Raw genomic sequence first — 19833 nt, 5'->3', positions numbered from 1 at the left:
ATATCTGGAACTAAATTCTAGAGAATATTTTAGAATAAAGTGGAAAAGTTCGAAGCAATTGTCAGCGTCTTTTCTTCCGCGGCAAATAGTTAAGAGAAATAAATAGCAAACAGAAATAATTCTTTGAAGTCCTTTCTCTCGGTAAGGAGGCAAAAGTGCTAGCTGCAAGCATGGCTTCGCGATTTTCGAATGTGTAATGGAAAGAAAAGTTAAAGATGAAATAAAATGCAGAGCAATTATGGATAAATATTTTTTTGCCGACTGCACACCCGGCATAAAAGAAATGTTTGTAGCAGTAAAATATTTCAAAACAAAGGGAAGTACTTTCAAACCTGTGGAGAGTTTCATGGGGTTTCTTAAAGCCAAAGATTATACTCGCCAAGGACTGACAACGTTATTGTTGGATATTTGAACTAAACTAATCTCCAGCTTGATAACTGTCAATGTCAAAAATCATGGTGGTGATACGAAGGGTAAACATGCGGGTGTTCAGGGAAAGATTTTTGGATTTGAATAGCAGTGCACTAAAGTTACGTTGTGAGTACCAATCTTTAAATTAATACTCAGTTATTCTACTCAATCATCTGTTGACACAGTATCTATTCGGAATCCTATAACATACTATTACGAATTTGGTATTTAGAAAGGTAATGTTAGTTCAATTATAAATTAAATGGTTTTATTTCCCGCGCAGTGCAGCGCGTGACGAATATTAAAAGAAAGCTAAGCCGGAAAATTGAAAATACAAGAGCGCGTGCATTAAACATTTAATAAATATCTCTTTTTAATTTCGAGAAAGTACTAGAAAATTCTAGCGCGCGATTTTAAAATCTAATAAAAGGAGGAAAACCTCTCAGTTCGTAGTAGTTACTTAGTTTGTTGTTTAGAAAACTGCTCTTGTTGACTGTAGCGAATTCGCGGATTAGCTTTCTTTAGCTGTTTTGAATTAAGTTCTCTTGAACGTTTGAGTAGTTAAAAGATAACTACTGTGATATATTGTAATACTGCACGAATATTTTAGGAAATTTAAGCATATTTGTTGTGATAATAATAAATTTTTGTTCATTTTTCATCGGACTTGTGCATTCATTTCGTAACGAACCCGTACGCACGCAACACATCTTGGTGTCAGAAGTAGGATAAAAAATGAACAAAAATTTATTATTATCACAACAAATATGCTTAAATTTCCTAAAATATTCGAGACTGTGAGATATTGCAGTATTACAATATCTCACAGTAGTTATCTTTTAACTACTCAAACGTTCAAGAGAACTTAATTCAAAACAGCTAAAGAAAGCTAATCCGCGAATTCGCTACAGTCAACAAGAGCAGTTTTCTAAACAACAACAAACTAACTACCACGAACTGAGAGGTTTTCCTCCTTTCATAAGATTTTAAAATCGCGCGCGAGAATTTTCTAGTACTTTCTCGAAATCAAAAAGAGATATTTATTAAATGTTTAATGCACGCGCTCTTGTATTTTCAATTTTCCGGCTTAGCTTTCTTTTAATATTCGTCACGCGCTGCACTGCGAGGGAAATAAAACCATTTAATTTATAATTGAACTAACATTAGTTTTTTAAATACCAAATTCGTAACAATACTTTAAAGCTTTCTACAAGATCAGGAAACAGGAGATTCGATGTTCTTGGTTTGAAGGCCTAACTGCTAAAATCGCTTTCAGTCATAAGATGAGAATCTAGTGTTAAATCTGTGAAAATATTTAGATTCCAAATAGATGATGCTCACGAGATTCTCATTGATCTCTCAGAACAAATGTTTCAAGATGACTTTGCACAAAGTATACCTTGTATAGCCTAGCAAATCAAATATCCGAATAAAAGTCCCTCACTAGTCGTTGACGTAGCAGTTGTAGAAGTAATATCTACAACTCATATGTGACATCTCAATGTCAATTCCACTTAAAGATGTCGAAACGTCTCACACGTACCCATGTGAGGTTCTTAAAAGCGCTGTAACTGAATGTTTAAGACCACTGAATACTGGCAATTCGGCCTTGTTTCGAGCTCAGGCGAACGCGCTGGCTTTTAACCATGTGTAACGTGAATACAAGTTCCTAAGAAAGTCCTCCACGAAGGAATCTTTCCCCTTAGCCAGATAATGCTCGTGAGCTTTGCTTTGTTCGAATAATTTAAGCAGTTTATCAGAAAGAAGCAAGATGTCTTGGAGAAGTTACCAGTTTTCTTTATAAAAGTTCCCGGATCCGAAGAAGATAAGACAATCTTTGATCTAAAATACAACTGCGTATTAAGATTAGAATTATCAGCTTTAAGACGGGTAAGTTTCCTGTTTAATGCTTGCATTGCCAGTGCTTCTGACATGGGCAATTTGCATGTTTCAACATTCCTGGATGCATGAAATGTTTAAAGGTGAACTACACTTATACTTATCCGCTCAAGAGAGAAGGTGGTGGTGGGGGGGTAGTAGTAGTAGTAGTAGTAGTAGATATATGGCACAAAGCTCTAGAGGCCATATGCGCCAAACGCAGCTCTAGAGAGAAGAAGAAGCCAATATGTGCAAGATGTTCGCTTAATCACACTGCGACCTCAAAGCTGCCCGACGTTTTCAGAACCAAAGAAATACACAGCGACAGACGAGAAACACGTACCCATTGCGAGACTCTTAAGACTAATACAATCACTGGATAAAAAGCCAGAAGATGCCACTGAGATTATTCGGCAAACATTCAAAGACAGATGGATGACCTATCTAAAAGAACTCCTTGTCCTTGCAAAAAAGGTAAGATGGCTAAAGATCCCCAGCAAAAAATAAGTCAGACGGAAAGCTGTAGAATTCATGAAAAAGCTTAACGTAAGAAGTGCCAAAAATCAATTCTAGCGACGAAGTGTTTGAACAAAAAAAATACCGCTAGGTATCAGGAATAGACTTTTCTCTTTCAAACAAATGCATCTCACTTAAAGATGTGTGCCCGATGTGTTAAACCCTTCTCAACCTGTTAGTTCTCCCTCTGAGAATTCCAGTTTATGATATACAACGAGTCCGACCCTATTTGGGACTCACGCAGGATTTGGCAAGAGCAGGATGATTTCTCTCGCTGTACTCCATATAAACACCATCGCATCAATGTCTGCATCCGTTTATGCACTTTTACCTGAAACGATGTCATGAAGACTTAGTGTTCATTTCGAATGTTACCTGGGATAGCGACTTGCTTGTGCTTTCGGGCCGTTACGCTTTGCAACATTTGTCTAATATCAGTCAGCTTTGTCTTTTGCCTTTGCTGCGCTTTGAAAACGCCATCTTACGTGTACGTTGTCATAACAGCTGATACCGTAGTCCTTGGACACCAAATGTTATCTCAATTGAGACTTCAGTTAAATACAAATGTGAAATGCACCATATATTTTTGCAAGCGTTATTATTTGTACCCCAACTGTACATTTTGCTTGCACTCAAAGCATTTTAATCTTTTCATCCTAAAATGAGCATTCTAATCACCCACTAAATCTAGCTAGTTTATAAAGCTGTAGACAGAGCTTTTTTCAATTAAATGCCATTCTAACTCGCATTATTAACGTGTTTAAAATTAAGGTTAAACTAATATGCTTCAGACATGCTCTCTTTCGTATTTCGTATGATAGTAATTCAACTATACAATATCGCAGTTTCTATTTTAAGCAGTACACGAGGAAAACAGAATTAAATCATTAAACACATGTTTAAAGAATAAACATACTCTAAATTTTTTGGATTCACCATGAAAGGAGTGGTAGAACTCAGTACTTGAATTTCACTTTTCAAACGGCGTATTTTATCAAGGTATTCCTAGAAAGGAAAACATGTTAATATACTAAAATATATAGAGGTTATAAAAAGTCTAGTCCCAGCAGTTTTACAAATGCAAGAGTACTATTAATAAACATGATAGTATTGCAAACTTACTATAAAAATCAAGTTTTTAAAGAAACCCATGAAATGTGAAAACGTATATTATACATATAAATATGATGTCTGTCATGTAAATAAAATGTATTACATGTATATGTAATACAATGTATTACATGTATATGTAACAACGATGCATAAAATGTACAAGGTATTTATATGTATAAAATGCTACTCATATATGAAACATTCTAAATGCATTACAGAAATTTAGTTCAATATACTGACAATATAGATACTTGTAGAATAAAATATTAAATATTTTATTACAAAACAGAGGAAACTAAGAATTCTCGGCTTATTCTCACTCCAAAAATATGTTTAATAAATTTTTGCTTCAGTATTATACAAAATAATTATTACTTAACTTCATTATAGCAGGACGAGAATTATGTTTGAAATCTATACTAATTTCATTCATGTTTAAATGAAAGCATCATTTGACAGTTATTCAAAATATTACAGATGCTACAAGAAACGTCCATTTACTTAGTTTTAAGAACTTGAAGACATTTTACCTTGTTCAGATTCTTCAACAATACTTGAGCACTTATCGCAGGCTTTATCATGATGTTTTTGGCTCGAAGAGTATATTCTAAAGTATTTAATGTCTCTTCGGTGTTGGCTACTGAAGGAGAAATCGTAGCAATAATTGCTGTCTTAGTTGTGCCGCCCAAAGAATCCTTCAATAAACGGGTTAATTTGCTTTCTCTGTAATCAGTAGAAATCAATAAATTTAGTAAAAATCCGTTAGGAATAACAAGGAAGATTACAAAATTATAGTAGTTTCTGAACAATTAATTAGTTCATTTATATTACGGACTTCGTATTCAAAGTTATTAAACATTATTTGATGAAGTTTCCAGAGTACGCAAAGCAAACAATTACAATGAAATGTATTTAAAAGATTCATAAAATTTACATATTTCATACTAGAGCTCATTTTTTATTGAGACAGCAAAAATATTTTATGCAAGTTTTGTGTAAATTCAGACGTAATTACTCTGGAAGTTTATAAAAAGGATGATCTATCTCAAAATATTTGCTAAGAAGTGTGTTCCCATGTGCATTTCTTTTACACTTGAGAAAAATACTCACTGCCGCCTCGCAAAAAACATTGCAAGAAAATATTTTACACAGAAATATATCAGACCCACCAGTGGGTGAGCGGTAAAGTCGCTGAACAGTGGTAGTTCAATGCGGGGCTCGAATTCCGGGGAACGGGCTGACTGCACGGGTGTTTTTGTAGTTTTTCTTATGTGTAACGTATACACGAGCCAGTTTTGCTTGGAAAGTCCTCAAGAATTAATTTCTTACCTTAGACAGATTGCCCGCGCGTGCTTTGCCGTAATGATATAAACCAAAACGCAGAAAAATATCGCATATGGTTTGCATTCAGGGGTGGGTAGGGCTTTCCCATTATCCACACAAATGCTTGCGGATAGGTAGTATTTTACCATTATTTAAAATTTCGGTAGTCTTAATATTTCAAAATATTTAAAGAATATCCAAATCGCTCTCACAAAACATTTATGAAAACACAACGACTTCGCAAATATGTGAATTTCGTAGAACATGAAATTATTTAAGAATTCGATTTCGAAATCTTCGTTGCGATGCAATAAATTAAATATTAAAGGAATAATGTGAGTGTTCACGTACATTTCTGCAACATACGAATATATATATTTTTAAGAAACGTTCGCATATTTTCTATTTTGTTTGAAATATTGGTAAGTCAGAAGAATTTTACGGAATAATCACTACTACGAACTGGCTACGAAATTCTTTTTAAATGCATAACGTCAATAATCACTTCAATACAAGATTAAAAATCAATGTCATAGATAAACAGCATTTTAAAAATTAACCAAGAATGCAACACGATACTACATGTATAAATTATATTTCATAGCTGATTTGAGGCTTTTTCGAGTTATTCATCTGAAAACAACTTTTCCCGTCTCTGACCCAAACTATTAACTCGAGCACGAGGCCTTTTGCTCGAGTGAAACCATCCACTAGATACGATTTTCTTACAGCTAACTTAAAATAATTTAACAGAAATCTAGTGGTTCTTTTTATATCTGAAGATATCTTGCGGCTCTTTCGCCTGATACAAACGGTATTTTTTGCGGTATTTCTTCAAACTCTGTGCACATTATCCGTTCGGAATTTTCTGTCTCTTCAGCGGAATCAGTGTCACTTTCGCATTCATTATCTATTATCTTGATTTTTCTTCTTCTTACACCTCTTACTTCATCGCTATCTTCATCATTGGTTTGATCCTAGCTGTCGTCAAGTAATCTATGCACAGACGTAATTTCTTTCTTCATCAAAAGAAAAACCAAACTCATCTTCACGCGAACTGATTTCTTCATCGTATCGAAAAAGCATATATAACAAAGCTAAGAAACGTATTGAAGATTACAGATTGGAAGTTGTTTTGAATATTTAGGTTTGGTTATAAGTTTGGTTTTAAGAGGTTATATTTAGGTTTAGGTTTGGTTAAGAGCGTATTCAACAACACGCTCTTAACCAAACCTAAATCTAACCTAAAGCTATCGTTACCACTCGAATTATTGCCTCAAACCAAATGGTGATCTAGAGTCACCTCTGGAGTTACTGCATCAAAACAAGTGGTGAGCGAGAGTCACCTCTCGAGTGCAAAGTCGTAGTTTTAAAAACAAACACATCCGGTGTCTTAAAATGAGGAAGGTCCCTATTTTATAACCCTGACAGTGGACTTTGCTCACTGGTAGGCTTAAATAAAAAAGGAAGAAAAAGGCCGTTTGGATATAAATAGAGGGAAAGAAAGACAACGTCAAAGAAGAAACCAGGCGATTCTGAGGTTCTCTTAATAAAGTAACTTAAAACTTGAAATACTTCAGAAGCAAAAGCTCAGAAAAATTTAGCGTTGGAAAACTGGTCTAAAGAAGTAGGTAGGATAAACACTGAAAATAAAAGCGAATCCGAAATACTGTCTTATTTGAAATACATGCTGCCTGGGAATGAAGTAATGAAAAAGACATATTATTTAGTCGAAATCGATGAGTTTTTAACACAGACAGAAAGAATTCATAAAGAAGTTTGAATTCACCTTCATACGAGCGCCATTTGTAGCTCGGATTAAATCTAGGCGAACAAAGCTTCTCATTCCCCATGTTCGAAAGCATCAGTGATGCGGCTTTAGTCCTATCGTCTACGTAATTCGGGAATGCAAATTTGCAACACAGGCCGCAGACTTTCAGTACACTTTTCCTTCATAAAAATTCCATAGAAAAAATCTAAAGGGTTTAAGTTGCCACATAAACAATCTTAAGAGGTCAAGTCCGCTCCGCGCCAGTCTTTCCTGCGAACAAAACTTTTTGAGTTCATTTCCAGCTATATAAACTACAATATAATAAAGCACATCGATTTCAACTATTATAAAACAAAGCACGAGCGCCCTTGTTTGGCCTTTTTCATGTCTCAATAAACTCCCGACGCAGCCTCTTGGAGCTCCAAGGAGTTGTTGCCGCTAGATAGGGGAGGGCGTGGCCAGGACACAATATACCTAGTTATTTGGTAACAGTATATAACTTCTTTTCAATTTGTTCAACAATTTAGGTAATTTGACTTTGTACTGCAGTACAAATAAAAAACTACTTGAACGAAAACTTGAGAATAATGGCAACAAAAGGATGAAATTAAACTTAGAAACGTTATGGCTAAATCTGTGGTAATCTTCGACTGAAGTCAAAGAATAAGTGAAGCATAAGCATCAGTTGTCGAAATATGAAAATTTTAATCAAATTTCTAAAAATCAATGATTTTACTGGACAACCATTGAAAATTTAGTGTTGAATTTTGAGTCAAAATAATCTCCAGATAACTATAGAGCAGGCGTTCCCAACCATTTTGTCCCTAAGAGTACTTTCTAGAATATCTGTTGGACGGCGGGCACCATTAACTTTTTCAAGGTGGATTTATAGTTGAATAGTTAATAAATACATGCACATAAAAAAAAAAAAAAAAAAAAAAAAAAGAGATCAGTCGCATTTTGCTTTGTGTTGGTATCTGTGTTGGACGCAATTCCTATTTCATTAAAAATGAGAAAACTTTCACATAGAATTTTATTGAAAACTAAAACATTTTTATTGTGATTGCACAGCAGCGGGCACACATTAAACGATCGGCGGGCGTCATGATGCCCGCGGGCATAGTGTTGGGAACCTCTGCTATAGACAGATTAATGACATGATAATGATGCTAACATGAAGTCATTTTTTGCTGCTAATTTGATAAAGCACATAATCTTCCCAGTGGTTTGTCATAATTAATCAAAGATTAATATTGTCAGCTGATTAGATTATACCCCAACAGCTAATTAAAAGAACCAATGCCAGTAGTTTCGGAGGTTACATGCGCTGAAGGTAACTTTAATAACAACTTTTCCTTAGAAAGTCCTTCGCGAATGCAAATCGCTTTGCCATGATAATATCCAACTACTTATACATAATTTTTGTTACGGTTACTGATATGATTCGAGATTGTTTTATTTCAGGAAAGTAGACTGAACTCTCATCGCACATATGAAATCACTGGAGTTCTTACCTGTAAGGAATATGTTGCGCATTCTCACTGAGAGATGTTATCACTCTGCCTAGAGCTAACAAGCTTTGATTAATATTTCCTGCAGAGAAATAGCAAAAATTTCAAACAATGCAAGTACAATTTTTACATTTAAACAAATTGCATAATTAAAAATGTTTGCGAAAAATTTCGCTAGATTTCCAATCAGCGTAGACAGACCAACGTGTTGTTAGCTAGCCTGAAAATTTTACGCAATGTATTTTCTTAATATAAGGGTCGTTTAAATGAAAGTGGCATTGCTGTAATAACTCAGTCATTTGAAGAGAAAGATGACTGCGCATGCACCTATAGAGTTATTACAGCAATTATTGGTTATTACAGCAGTACTGGGATTGCATGATATCGTGAGATCCCGCCGGATGCGTGTGTGATAGCGTAGGAGCACGTTAAGAGGCATTGTTCGCATCATGGATGTCAACGCGAAGTAGTGCAATTTTTAACAGCGGGAAATGTGAGTGCTTCTGAAATCTATCGTCGAATGCAAATTGTGTATGAAACATAGTTCGGTATTCCGATGGTGTAGGGATTTCCGTAGTGGAAGAAGCAGTATTAACGATAGGCCACAATTTGGTCAAGCGCATGTGATGATCACTTAGGAAGCAGTTGCAAATATGGACCGTTTCGTGAAAATGAATCGGCGAATAACTCGAGAAATAACTGAGAAAATGTCTATGAACATAGGAAGTGTGCATACAATACTGCTTCCTGGGTGATCAAAACATGCGCTTGACCAGGTTGTGGCCTGTCGTCAGTACTGCTTCTTCCACTACAAAAATCCCTATAGCATCGGAATGCCGATCTGCGTTTCATACACTTCATGCCATATACAGTTTGCATTCGACGATTGCACGACCGCGCGTTGACACTGTTTGGAGGCATCCATGATGCGAACGATGCCCCTTAACGCGCTCCATAGCTATCACACGCGCATCAGGCGAGACCTGACAATATCCCATGCAATCCCAGCACTCCTCGCCTTCTATAGGTGCAGTCATCTGTCTCTTTAAATAGCGGAGTTACTTCAGCAATACCACTTTCATTTGAACGACCATTATACAAGTGGTTGGTGGAGGGTTTGACTAATGTTTAGCGATTTAAGCTTTGCGATTTATCACTTCGTTTGAACAAAAATTTGTAAAGATACTGTTTTATGAAATGACAATACGTTTAGAGAGCAAATATTTTAATAATGCTAGCAGCGGTGCCAAGTTGCAGGCCACATATGACCTACGGCAAGATTATAATGTTAATGACTACGAGCTCCTAATGTTTGTATATTTTCATTCCAATGGACAGAAGTACAATGAATATGCAAATTTTTGATAGCGTATAACTGAAAATTCACTTTGCTGAATCTAATATTCAACAGTATTCTAAAGTTCAAAGATAAACATTTTAAATAAAATACATTCTAAAGGCATTACGAATTTCTTGGGTATAAAACTTTACAGTTAATGTTTTTCTGTTTGAAAAACAAATGATTAAAGCAATCAATAGTTATTCCAAATAACTGCTTCAAAATATTCAAAAATAAATGAGGCTGTTGACACCTTAAATCGTCTCTGACATATATACAGAAGTTAGCTGTCATTGAGGTTACTTAATATGAAATAATTTGTAGTTTTGATGATGACATCCATTAAATTTGATTATGTTTTTAGGCAAGCCCTGTGATTCCTGGGTAAGATCTCCATTAATTAACATACTAAGGAAAACAACTGCATGATTTAAGTAGCAGCTGGCTTCTTAACTTAAAAAAAGCTTATTGTTTTCATACATTTTCTTAGAGTACACACTAAAGATCAACTTCAAGTGTTTCCGAAAAGAAGACAAGAGACTTGTTTTACCATTCCACGGAGCTAAATTTCTTCTAATTTAAAAATAAAGCTTAAAACGAGATTTTCAGTGTACTTAAACCACCTATTTCTTCGATGGCTTTCGGCATATCAGTGAACTATTTCTTACTATAAAAACATGACAAACCGTCTTAATATAACATACAAGTTGCTATAGTACTCCATCCTTTAAAGTCAAATTTAATTCAGAATTGAGTAAACATAATTAAATTAACTAAATAACATACTCAGATTAAGTTATTGAGCTTTCAACATTTTCATATTTTCATATGCGGCATGTTTCCCTCTAAAAGTGGCTATGAATTTTCTGTTTCAAGAAGGAAAAATAAAATCTGAAGTTCAACATTAAAAAACCTGTAAAAGAGCTAACATACCAACTCTTAAACTGACGAATTTCTTAGTTTTCCATTCGATTACAAATATTCTGCTGAATTAACTTTTCATTAACTATTAACCTGAAGTCATGAAACTCGCCTTTTATATATCGTTTGAGAACTCCTATGGAATTAAGAAAATGTGTCAACACGATTACATTTTAGCAAATGTAAATCTGCACAAGTATAATAGTCAATATTCGGTATTGTGTAAATTTTTTAGCATTCTTTTGAGGACTATTCAGACATATTTCACAATTGATACAATTAATTCAGCGATAATCTGGGAAGGTAGCCTTCCGAGCATGTTTCATATATGTATATATTCCACTGGTGGTAAATCTGGTGGTCTGGGGGTCATGGAAGGATATTAAATCCTAGAAGATATTGCCTAGAAAGTCATACAGTCTGCGTTCGAGCGTTCCCTGGCTGCAAAGAGAAACTGCTCCTGAAACTGTCACCTAGGCTGTAAGGCAATATGCCTTTCAGCAGCAAATGCAGAACTAGATCATTGGTAATTTATTTTATACAAATGTACGCAACAGTAATCAGTTCAGAGAGAAATAGAATTCGTTCTAAAGACAATGGCTCCATTCTGGCACTACCTGGGAAGACTGAGCATGCAACAGTTCCATTTAGATCTGCCTACGTTGATAGGTCAATGGGCATCGGTGCTACTTTGGTAGACGGTTTTAGAGAAAAATGTTTTGGCGATTTTTGGCGATTTACTTTGGCGCAATTGTTGACGCGGTTTTTACAATCGTCAGCCATCTTGAAAAAGGCTGTTTTTACGTATTTTGTGCATAATAAAGTATTCGAAACTTTAATAAAAAATAAATATTGTTAAAAATAATGGATTAATTTTTTGTTGAAAACGTTGTTTTTTAAGATGGCAGGCAAATGTAAATAAATACATTTACTACGCGTATAAAATACTAAAGTAAGGTTAAATTATTACTTTCACATAGCAATGAAATAGAATAAAAACACCCATATAAACATTGCGCCAACGTTTAATAGGATTAAAATATTACTGAAACTGAATATCGAATTAAAAACCATCATACCAACGTTTAAAAGAACTAAAAAAATTACTTAAATTCAAATACTTTAAAATAAGTAAATAAGAACGCTTCGTACACTAGAGCTAAAATGACAGCAATTAGAAGCTTACTGCCGGTAAAAAAGGAGAAATGCCTAATACTTTTTTTCACCGTTACAGCGGTTATTTCTTCCACCGTGACCACAATACCATATACGGCCGTCCTCAGAATCGGATCTTTTAACGATCTTCATCTGTGATCCATATTTCTCGCACGTTATTGAAGAAGCAATTGGCGAGGTTTCCTCCAAAAATTTTTAATAAATTTTCTCTAAGCCTTGTAACAATTTATAAATAAATCTTTGATTAGGAAAGCCAGGTTGGCCAAAATAAGGTCTTAAAGAACATTTTTTTTTATTCCGATTCCAATAATTCTTGGTACTTACCATTAACAATATTAATCTTTGAAAGGGACATATCCGTTCCCTATGAAATCTAAGGAATTCGAAGAAATAAATAATAAAATTTTTAAATAGCGCCGTAATGCACAAATATTCAGTAACCAATCAAGGAGCTGATTACAGCTCGTTAATGCAAAAATATTCTGTAACCAATCAGGGAGCTGATTACATCACGCATAGTATTAAAATTATTTAAATAATCATACATAATAAAATAATTTTTCAAAAATGCAAAATTAAATTGTATTTTAATATTTAACAGCCATAAATAATGTTTAGAGCATTAGATTAAATTTATAGACATTAAAACCAATTACTTTTAAAACAAGGTGACGTCGTTGATAACATCATCCACAACATAAAATTATATAAAATATCAAACAATAAAATTTTTACTTCAAATAAAAACACAAAATTACTTTGATTTTTAATATTTAAAAGACATAAATAATATTTAAAACGCGGAATTTATGCATAATAAAACGCATTATTTTTTTAATAAAATGACCACAAAGTATCGGTTACCATAAATAACTTGCCCAGCAATGGGTTTACTATAAGTCATATCGCTCGCCAAAAACAGAAATCGCCAAAATCCGTGCAACCGTCTACCAAAGTAGCCCCGTGGCATCTTCCTTAACCCTTTCGAGATGGCGCATCTTAGTTTATGACTTTTACCTCGGGATGGAGGAGAGTCGAAAGAAACGGGAGCTTTTGCGTCGCAAAGCCCAACTTCAGAAAAAAATCATTAAAAATTTTTTTAAGTCGTAACGGCGTCATTTTTGGCACTATTTCAGATTACTACTTAAGCTATCATATACGTTAAAATTAGCATTTAGTAGTATTTTTTTTTTAACTTTACATGAAATTATATTAAAAATCTGCTTACTTTAAAAAATAATTTTTGCATGAGCTATTCAAATTATTTCGAAGTTTTAACTGGAAAAACACATCAATAAACTTTCAAATTAAATAAAAAAAGTACAAAAAGACTGTTTACAAGAAGTAACTATCTTTCACAGGAAGTGGAAGGCAGGCACTCCGAAAGCTCAATCTCTTACAAATGCTTCTATCAGAATCATAGAAATATCACTTTAGAAACTTAATCATCACTCTAATCCATGTTGGCTCATTTACTAAGCGAGTATGTCTTTCCTCTGATTTCCTGCCATAATAAACTGGCATCAATTTTTTCCAAAATAAAAAGAGGAAAACGCGAAATACACTGCTCGACATTGAAAATGCAACAACAAGATGGAGTGGTCAGAAAGTGATGAAATTTGGAAAGAAAGACAGACAGCAAGCAGCAATAAGTGATCTTTATTTCAAAATGATAGTCAGAATACAGAGCGAGAACGACGTCGGCTCAGTAGGATGTAGGACCACCGTGGACAGCGATGCACGAAGAAACACGTCTAGGATATAGAGTCAATAAGAGTGCGGATGGTGTCCTGAGAGATAGCTTTCCATTCCCTTTCAGCCATTTGCCACAGTTCGTCTTCTGAACGAGGCAGGGGCAGAGTCTGCAAACAGCGTCCAATCACATCCCACACATGTTCGATTGGTGACAGGTCAGGAGAGTCCGGTGGCCAGGGAAGCATCTGTATACCTTGCAGAGCATGTTGGCAAATGCCAGCACTTGCCAACATCTTGTGGGAGGGCGTTATCCTGCTGGAAAATTGCATTAGGCAGCCTCCGAAGGTAGGGGATTGCCACCGGCCGCAGTACATTATCCAAGTATCGTTGAGCCGTCATAGTGCCCTGAATATCAACTAGAGGTGACCTGGAATCGTAGGCAATAGCGCCCCAAACCATTATGCCACGTTGTCGCGCGGTGGGGCGTTCCACAGTTACTGCCGGATTAGATCTGTCTCCAAGTCGACACCACACACCTATGCGGCGACTGTCACTGGATAAACAGAAGCGTGACTCATCTGAGAACACGACCTTTCGCCATTCTGTCATCCACATCGCTCCAGTCCGGCACCATTCTAAACGTTGGCGTGTATGTTGTGGGGTCAATGGCAGTCTTCTTAACGGACGCCGTGAGTGCAGGCCACGTTCAACCAATCGACGGGAAATGGTTCTGGTTGACACGGGAACATCCAGGGTATCTTGCACATGCTACAGAATCGCGGTACAAGTGACTTGTGGACCGCCACAGCTTGTCGGCGGATGCGTCGATCCACGCGTGCTGACGTCACTCTGGTTGCACCTGCACCCCTCCTCCTTCCCACATTTCCTTGTTCCAACCATGTTCGCCATAGCCGATGCACCGTGCTCGCATCCATGTGGGTATCCGCTGCGATTTGACGTAAGGACCAATCCGCCCTTCTCAGTCCGATCACGATACCCCTCGTAAAATCGTCTATCTGCTGGAAGCGCCTTGATTGACGGCGGCCTGGAATTCTCTCTTATTACACGTATACTTAGTACTTTTACTACTAACCCTTCTTTATTTTTGCTTAGTTATTTTATGTTTTCTGTGATGTTTTATCAGCAAGATTTTTAGAGTAAGTGATTGGAATGCTGATTGTATATTTTTAAGTCCTTTTTGGTTTCTTTATACTAATTTTTGTGTACTCAGGGCTCGGGCTTTGGGGACCCGGTTTTAATGTGTGGTTTGGTTGGCTTTTAAATTAATTTTTTGTTTTGCTCAGCTAATGAGAGGAAGAACCGCGGATCTCTGGTTGCCATCGTTTTGGTTTGGAGGAGGGTTGGCTTTTAATCACATGGTCCCGCTGGGACAAGGCGGATTGGGTCTCCCTCGAATAGTTCACCAAAATAATGCATCTGGGCTGGAAGTGCCTTCGTTGACGGCGGCTTGGCATTCTCTCCTATTACACGTATCTTCCGGGACAAAAACCAACTTTCTTAGATAATTCGTCTGGCAGAAATAACGACACGAATATCGCCCATTCTGCACGTTCCTTCCTTTATATCTTGCTTCACGTGCTTCGGAGAGCTGCGCCTTTCTCATCATTCGCATAACTCAGTGACGTGCGTCTACTCTAAAATTTGCATAACTTTCTGACCACTCCTTCTTGGCGTTGCATTTTCAATGTCGAGCAGTGTATATCCGAAAGCAGTGTAAAGCCCAACAGAACTTCACACAATAACCCTAAAAAGCAATACAAAGTAGATAAAAAGAGAATAAAAAAAAGGATTTGGAGGAATATGAGAAACGCGATTGTTTATACGTATAACGTGGCGAGGTAAAGATACGGTCTCCTGTTTGTTTACATTATGCTTTACTCCCCCCCCCGAGCGAGTCACCTTTCTCTTATTTCGAGTAGAAGGTTAAATCTACACGTCCGTCAAATCCTATGGCCATGCAATGCCATCTTGTAGCAAAAGTTATAGATTTTAAAACATTCCAAGACACTAGCACAAATATGTGACGGCAGGGGGGTGAACGAGAAAACGCTTTGGCACGACAGCGTGCCGGCCGTTAAAAGAGTGCGTTTCTTGCTGGCACGTACACGTGACAATCGTCACGAAAAGGTTAACAGATGTCAAACTCTGTTCCCAGGTTCTTTGAATGGATAATTTCTGTGCCGTTTGCGTGGTCGCAACTGTTTTGATTGCGCAGTCATATCCAGCATTTATTTATTAGACACATCCCGAGGTCTTGTGTTGATTACATGCATCTTCTCAGATTCATTTTTGCAACACCACGAAATTACATATAGCACCAATCAAGTGAAACCTGTATGCTTTGTCGTACTAATACGCTTCTCATAAGTATATGGATAAGGCTTCTGTTTAAATCAGACGATCATTGTCAAGTATGTCTCAAAAGCATTCTTCTATGCATTTGCAGAATCAAAACGGAAAATCTGTTTAAATGGGCTTATGGCAACACTAACTTAAAAACTTCCCAATGCTTGTTCTCTTAGGTGCTGTCCGGGGTTAGAATCTCGGCGAATGGGTTGGCTGCATGGCCGTTTCCACAGTTTTCCCCATGTGTAACATGTATACGAGCCAGTTTCCCTTTAAAAAACCTCTACAAAAGCATCCCTCTCCTTGAACAGAGAGCCATCTAGTGCGTTGCCATTGTTAAATAAACTAAAACCAACCTGCAGCAATACCGGCACTAAAATTCTGTTCATGCCAAGCCACTATAGCTAAAGTTTTACTGACATATATTTTGTAACAAAGTTCCGAAAATCTAAGTAATTCAGAAACTTACTTTAAAGATACAGCTTCATCACCAATATGTCTATTAGCTCCAGGTTTCAAAATGTTCTTTCCGATTTCAGCATTTTATTATTCAGCAACGTTTGCAGCGTGACTTACAAAACGTGCATGAAGAGATTAATTAAAAGTTTGCTGTGCATTGCAATAAAGTTCCTCACACTACGATGATTTACAAATCCTTGCAGATCAAATGTCAGCTCATCATTTAACACTAACTAATCGATAAACAGAAATCATTTCACAATGGACTTCAGTTTTTGCAAGATCTGTATTTGATATAGCCGGGAAACGGAAGCTTTACCGAAAAGCTTTCTAGGGGGTTGATTCTAGAAGTCCATTCCCGATTGGCAAACCGAATAAATTTTTATGAGTACTGAAGTCCTGTTAAGTAAAAAAATTCTTTCGTAATGGCTATGTATCGAAGCAGTCACTGTCTGCAATCGGAAAGAATATTTGAGAACACCCTATTAGTTCCTAAAGATTTAACTATCATTACAACTTTTTGCTTTTTGTTTAAATAAAAAGAAAACCAAATACATACACCCAGGGCCCACCAGTGGCCGAGCGGTAAAGTCGCTGAACACTGGTAGTTCGGTCCGAGGTTCGAATCCCGCGAACGAGCTGGCTGCATGGGTGTTTTCGTGGTTTTCCCCATGTGTAACGTGTATACGAGCCAGTTTCCCTTAGAAAGTCCTCCCCGAAGGCATCCCTCCCTTTAGGCAGATATCCGTAGTGTGCTTTGCCATAATTAAATACACATACATACATACACCCAGAAAGCAAAAACCGCTTTACCTGCTTCTCTTGCTCTTTTCTCAATAGCTCCAGAACGTCCAATGTTTTCACTACCTGCCAAATCGACCTGAAAGTAAATTCATATGAAGAGGAAATTATTAATTTTTTTCAAATATTTTCTAATTGTCATATTTTGATGACATAACAGTACCAAAATTGAGATAAAATTGTCAGGACCAGGCTTAAATACTGAAAACAATTTAACCGATAACATTAAAAACTCGTAATTCGGCCCTTCAGTTTCCAGCCTGATTCATGTTTGGAATTAAAAACACAAGATTATCAAAAAGTTTTTTAAAAATGTTGAGAAATAAAGACTTATGATAGGTGACATAACCAAGGAATAATCGAACATTTTCTAAGAAAAAATTAATGCGTGCATATGTAAGAGATTAAAAAAAAACAGTTAACATGCCGAATTCTGTGAAATGAAACTTCTGAAATATAAATTAACAGGAAATAACCCTAATATTTTGCTTTCTTTTTCAAATAAAAACTCCTGCTTGTTATCCAAAATAATCAACTCTTTACTACTGAAATAAAAGTAGAAAGAAAACGCCAAGAGTAAAATACTCAGTGCTGTAGAATTTTAACTATTATATTATACAGGTAAAAGAGAATTTCTACAACTGAGAGGAGAAGTAGGGCCGTTTTTATATTCATATATAGTATATAAACAGCGAAATTATATTAAGATTAAAATATACTCAAATAATTTCATTCATTTTATTTACCATTATAGATCTTCCGAAATAACGTTTTACTGATTCGAGAATGATAGACTTATTCAAAATAACACAAATATAGTTTCAGCAATCATGGCTAGGTAATTTCTAAACTAAATGAATATTAAACAGCAAACTTACTAGATTCAATTTTCCTATTTTGGTTCTTTCTATTGTACTGTAGCATTCTTTTGTTTTCACTGTGACCGTGAAGATAGTATGACTTCTACTTGACATTTTATTTAACAGCGTTGCCGCTTTTCTGCGCTTTTTGCAGCCCTTATCCAATATTGAGTATATATCGTCCATAGAAGTCACGTTTCGTACTGTCAGGCCTTGCACAACGGAACCCTACCGACATTAATAAAATGGAAATTATAGAAATATATTTACTTTTCCACAGTTATTCATTTCATATAGGATGCAACAAATCAATTCAATAGTTACGTGAGAAGTGTTGATTCAAAATCAGCTTACCCCGAAGCGAATATATAGTTCACGAATATTATTTAAAAATGTTTTAATAAGCATCTGGCTTAGCTGTTATAATTACATTTTTTACATGATAATTGTTTTTATAATGGACCAATTTCGCTTAAATCTATCATATCGGTCTCTCATGGCTCACGGTTCAAAATGCACGGAAAATGCATCTCTCGAAAGGTTAATGGCAGGAGAAGAGGACTGGGAGACCCTGGGGGTGTTCTCCCTCAAAACTAGGGCGGAAGCTTAACAATTGACAAGGCCCAGCGGTACCTGACATACACCGAATGCAGAATGCACATATTATCGGTCTGTTAACTCAAATGTTTTAATTTTTTGAAAAATTCCGTAATAGTTTAACTGCAATTCAGTAATAGTTGTATTTAATTTTTTTTTGGCATTACATGGTTGATTGGTTAATTGATTAAGGTAAAAACAGGCGAGAGCTATCTGGCCTAAGAATTACTTCGCAGAGAAAACTTTATAAAGGACCAGGTTACATACAGTCAGCTCATTCACTGGGATTCATAATTCTGGATAAGCTAGTATTCAGTGGTATCCCCTTGGTCGCTTGTGGAGCTACGTCAAATTCAGAATATGAAAAAAGAATTCTCAGAGCATCTTACGCTACAAAATTTATTGCACTCTAAATTTTGAAATTTAAAATTAATTAAATATAGAAACCTGCAGCAACTGTTGCGTTTTTATATAAGAATCGCACATGGTGCGTAGAAGTCTTTCAAAAAATAATAACTTAAGCTCTCAAATTAACTCTAAAATGAAGAAAATTTCTATTAAAAATGTCGGTTGACCTAATTATGTAACTACTGAAATGTCATCTAACAACGTTTAACCCTCTGGACGCGGGATCCGTGAATAACACTTTCACCTATTATCTTGAACATATTCGGGCAAATTTCTTACAGCGCCGGTAAAAACCGGGATTTCAACTACAGTCAATTTCGCAGGGAAAAAAAAAAAAAAAAAAAGGTTTATGAATTTTGTGCCTGAGGTCAGAGGGTTAAATTAATGCTCATTTTTTGCAGTAAAATAAAAGAATGTACTACTACTTACTTTATGTGTAGTATCAAACAACTTCAACTTATTTAAGTCGTCGGTACTTGAAAGTAAATCAAAAATATCTTCATTATAAAGTTCAAGGAAACTGACAGCGATATCAAAATTTTTCTGCTCTTCGAGTTTATTGAATATATGCCTCATAGCTCTGGGAATTATGCCTGGTAAGGGATCCTAATGAGATATTGAAAAGTAAAAGAATTAATTCTCGTGGAAGATACTGCCTAGATAAAATTTCTTGAACTAAGCCTTAAG

The 19833-nt window shown here is 35.9% G+C and overlaps 1 protein-coding gene across 3 annotated transcripts in view; it reads right to left on the bottom strand.

Moving 5' to 3' along the window:
* LOC118196141 (kinesin-like protein KIF11) overlaps nucleotides 1-19833 on the bottom strand; it is a 135716-nt gene that overhangs the window by 99641 nt on the left and 16242 nt on the right. For all 3 annotated transcript variants that reach the window (XM_085808097.1, XM_085808098.1, XM_085808099.1), the window contains exons 5-10: nucleotides 19576-19752; nucleotides 18160-18369; nucleotides 17294-17360; nucleotides 8527-8605; nucleotides 4449-4641; nucleotides 3722-3810 (exon numbers count right to left, since the gene is read on the bottom strand). In XM_085808097.1, the coding sequence (XP_085664223.1) occupies nucleotides 3722-3810; nucleotides 4449-4641; nucleotides 8527-8605; nucleotides 17294-17360; nucleotides 18160-18369; nucleotides 19576-19752 (815 nt within the window). The remainder of the gene's footprint in view (nucleotides 1-3721; nucleotides 3811-4448; nucleotides 4642-8526; nucleotides 8606-17293; nucleotides 17361-18159; nucleotides 18370-19575; nucleotides 19753-19833) is intronic.

Source organism: Stegodyphus dumicola, chromosome X1 (genome assembly GCF_044657685.1).
Source record: "Stegodyphus dumicola isolate Sdum_Otavi_A_Nest chromosome X1, ASM4465768v1".
Classification (NCBI taxonomy): domain Eukaryota; kingdom Metazoa; phylum Arthropoda; class Arachnida; order Araneae; family Eresidae; genus Stegodyphus; species Stegodyphus dumicola.
Note: the sequence above shows the minus strand (reverse complement) of the source record. Positions and strands in the feature narration are given on the sequence as shown.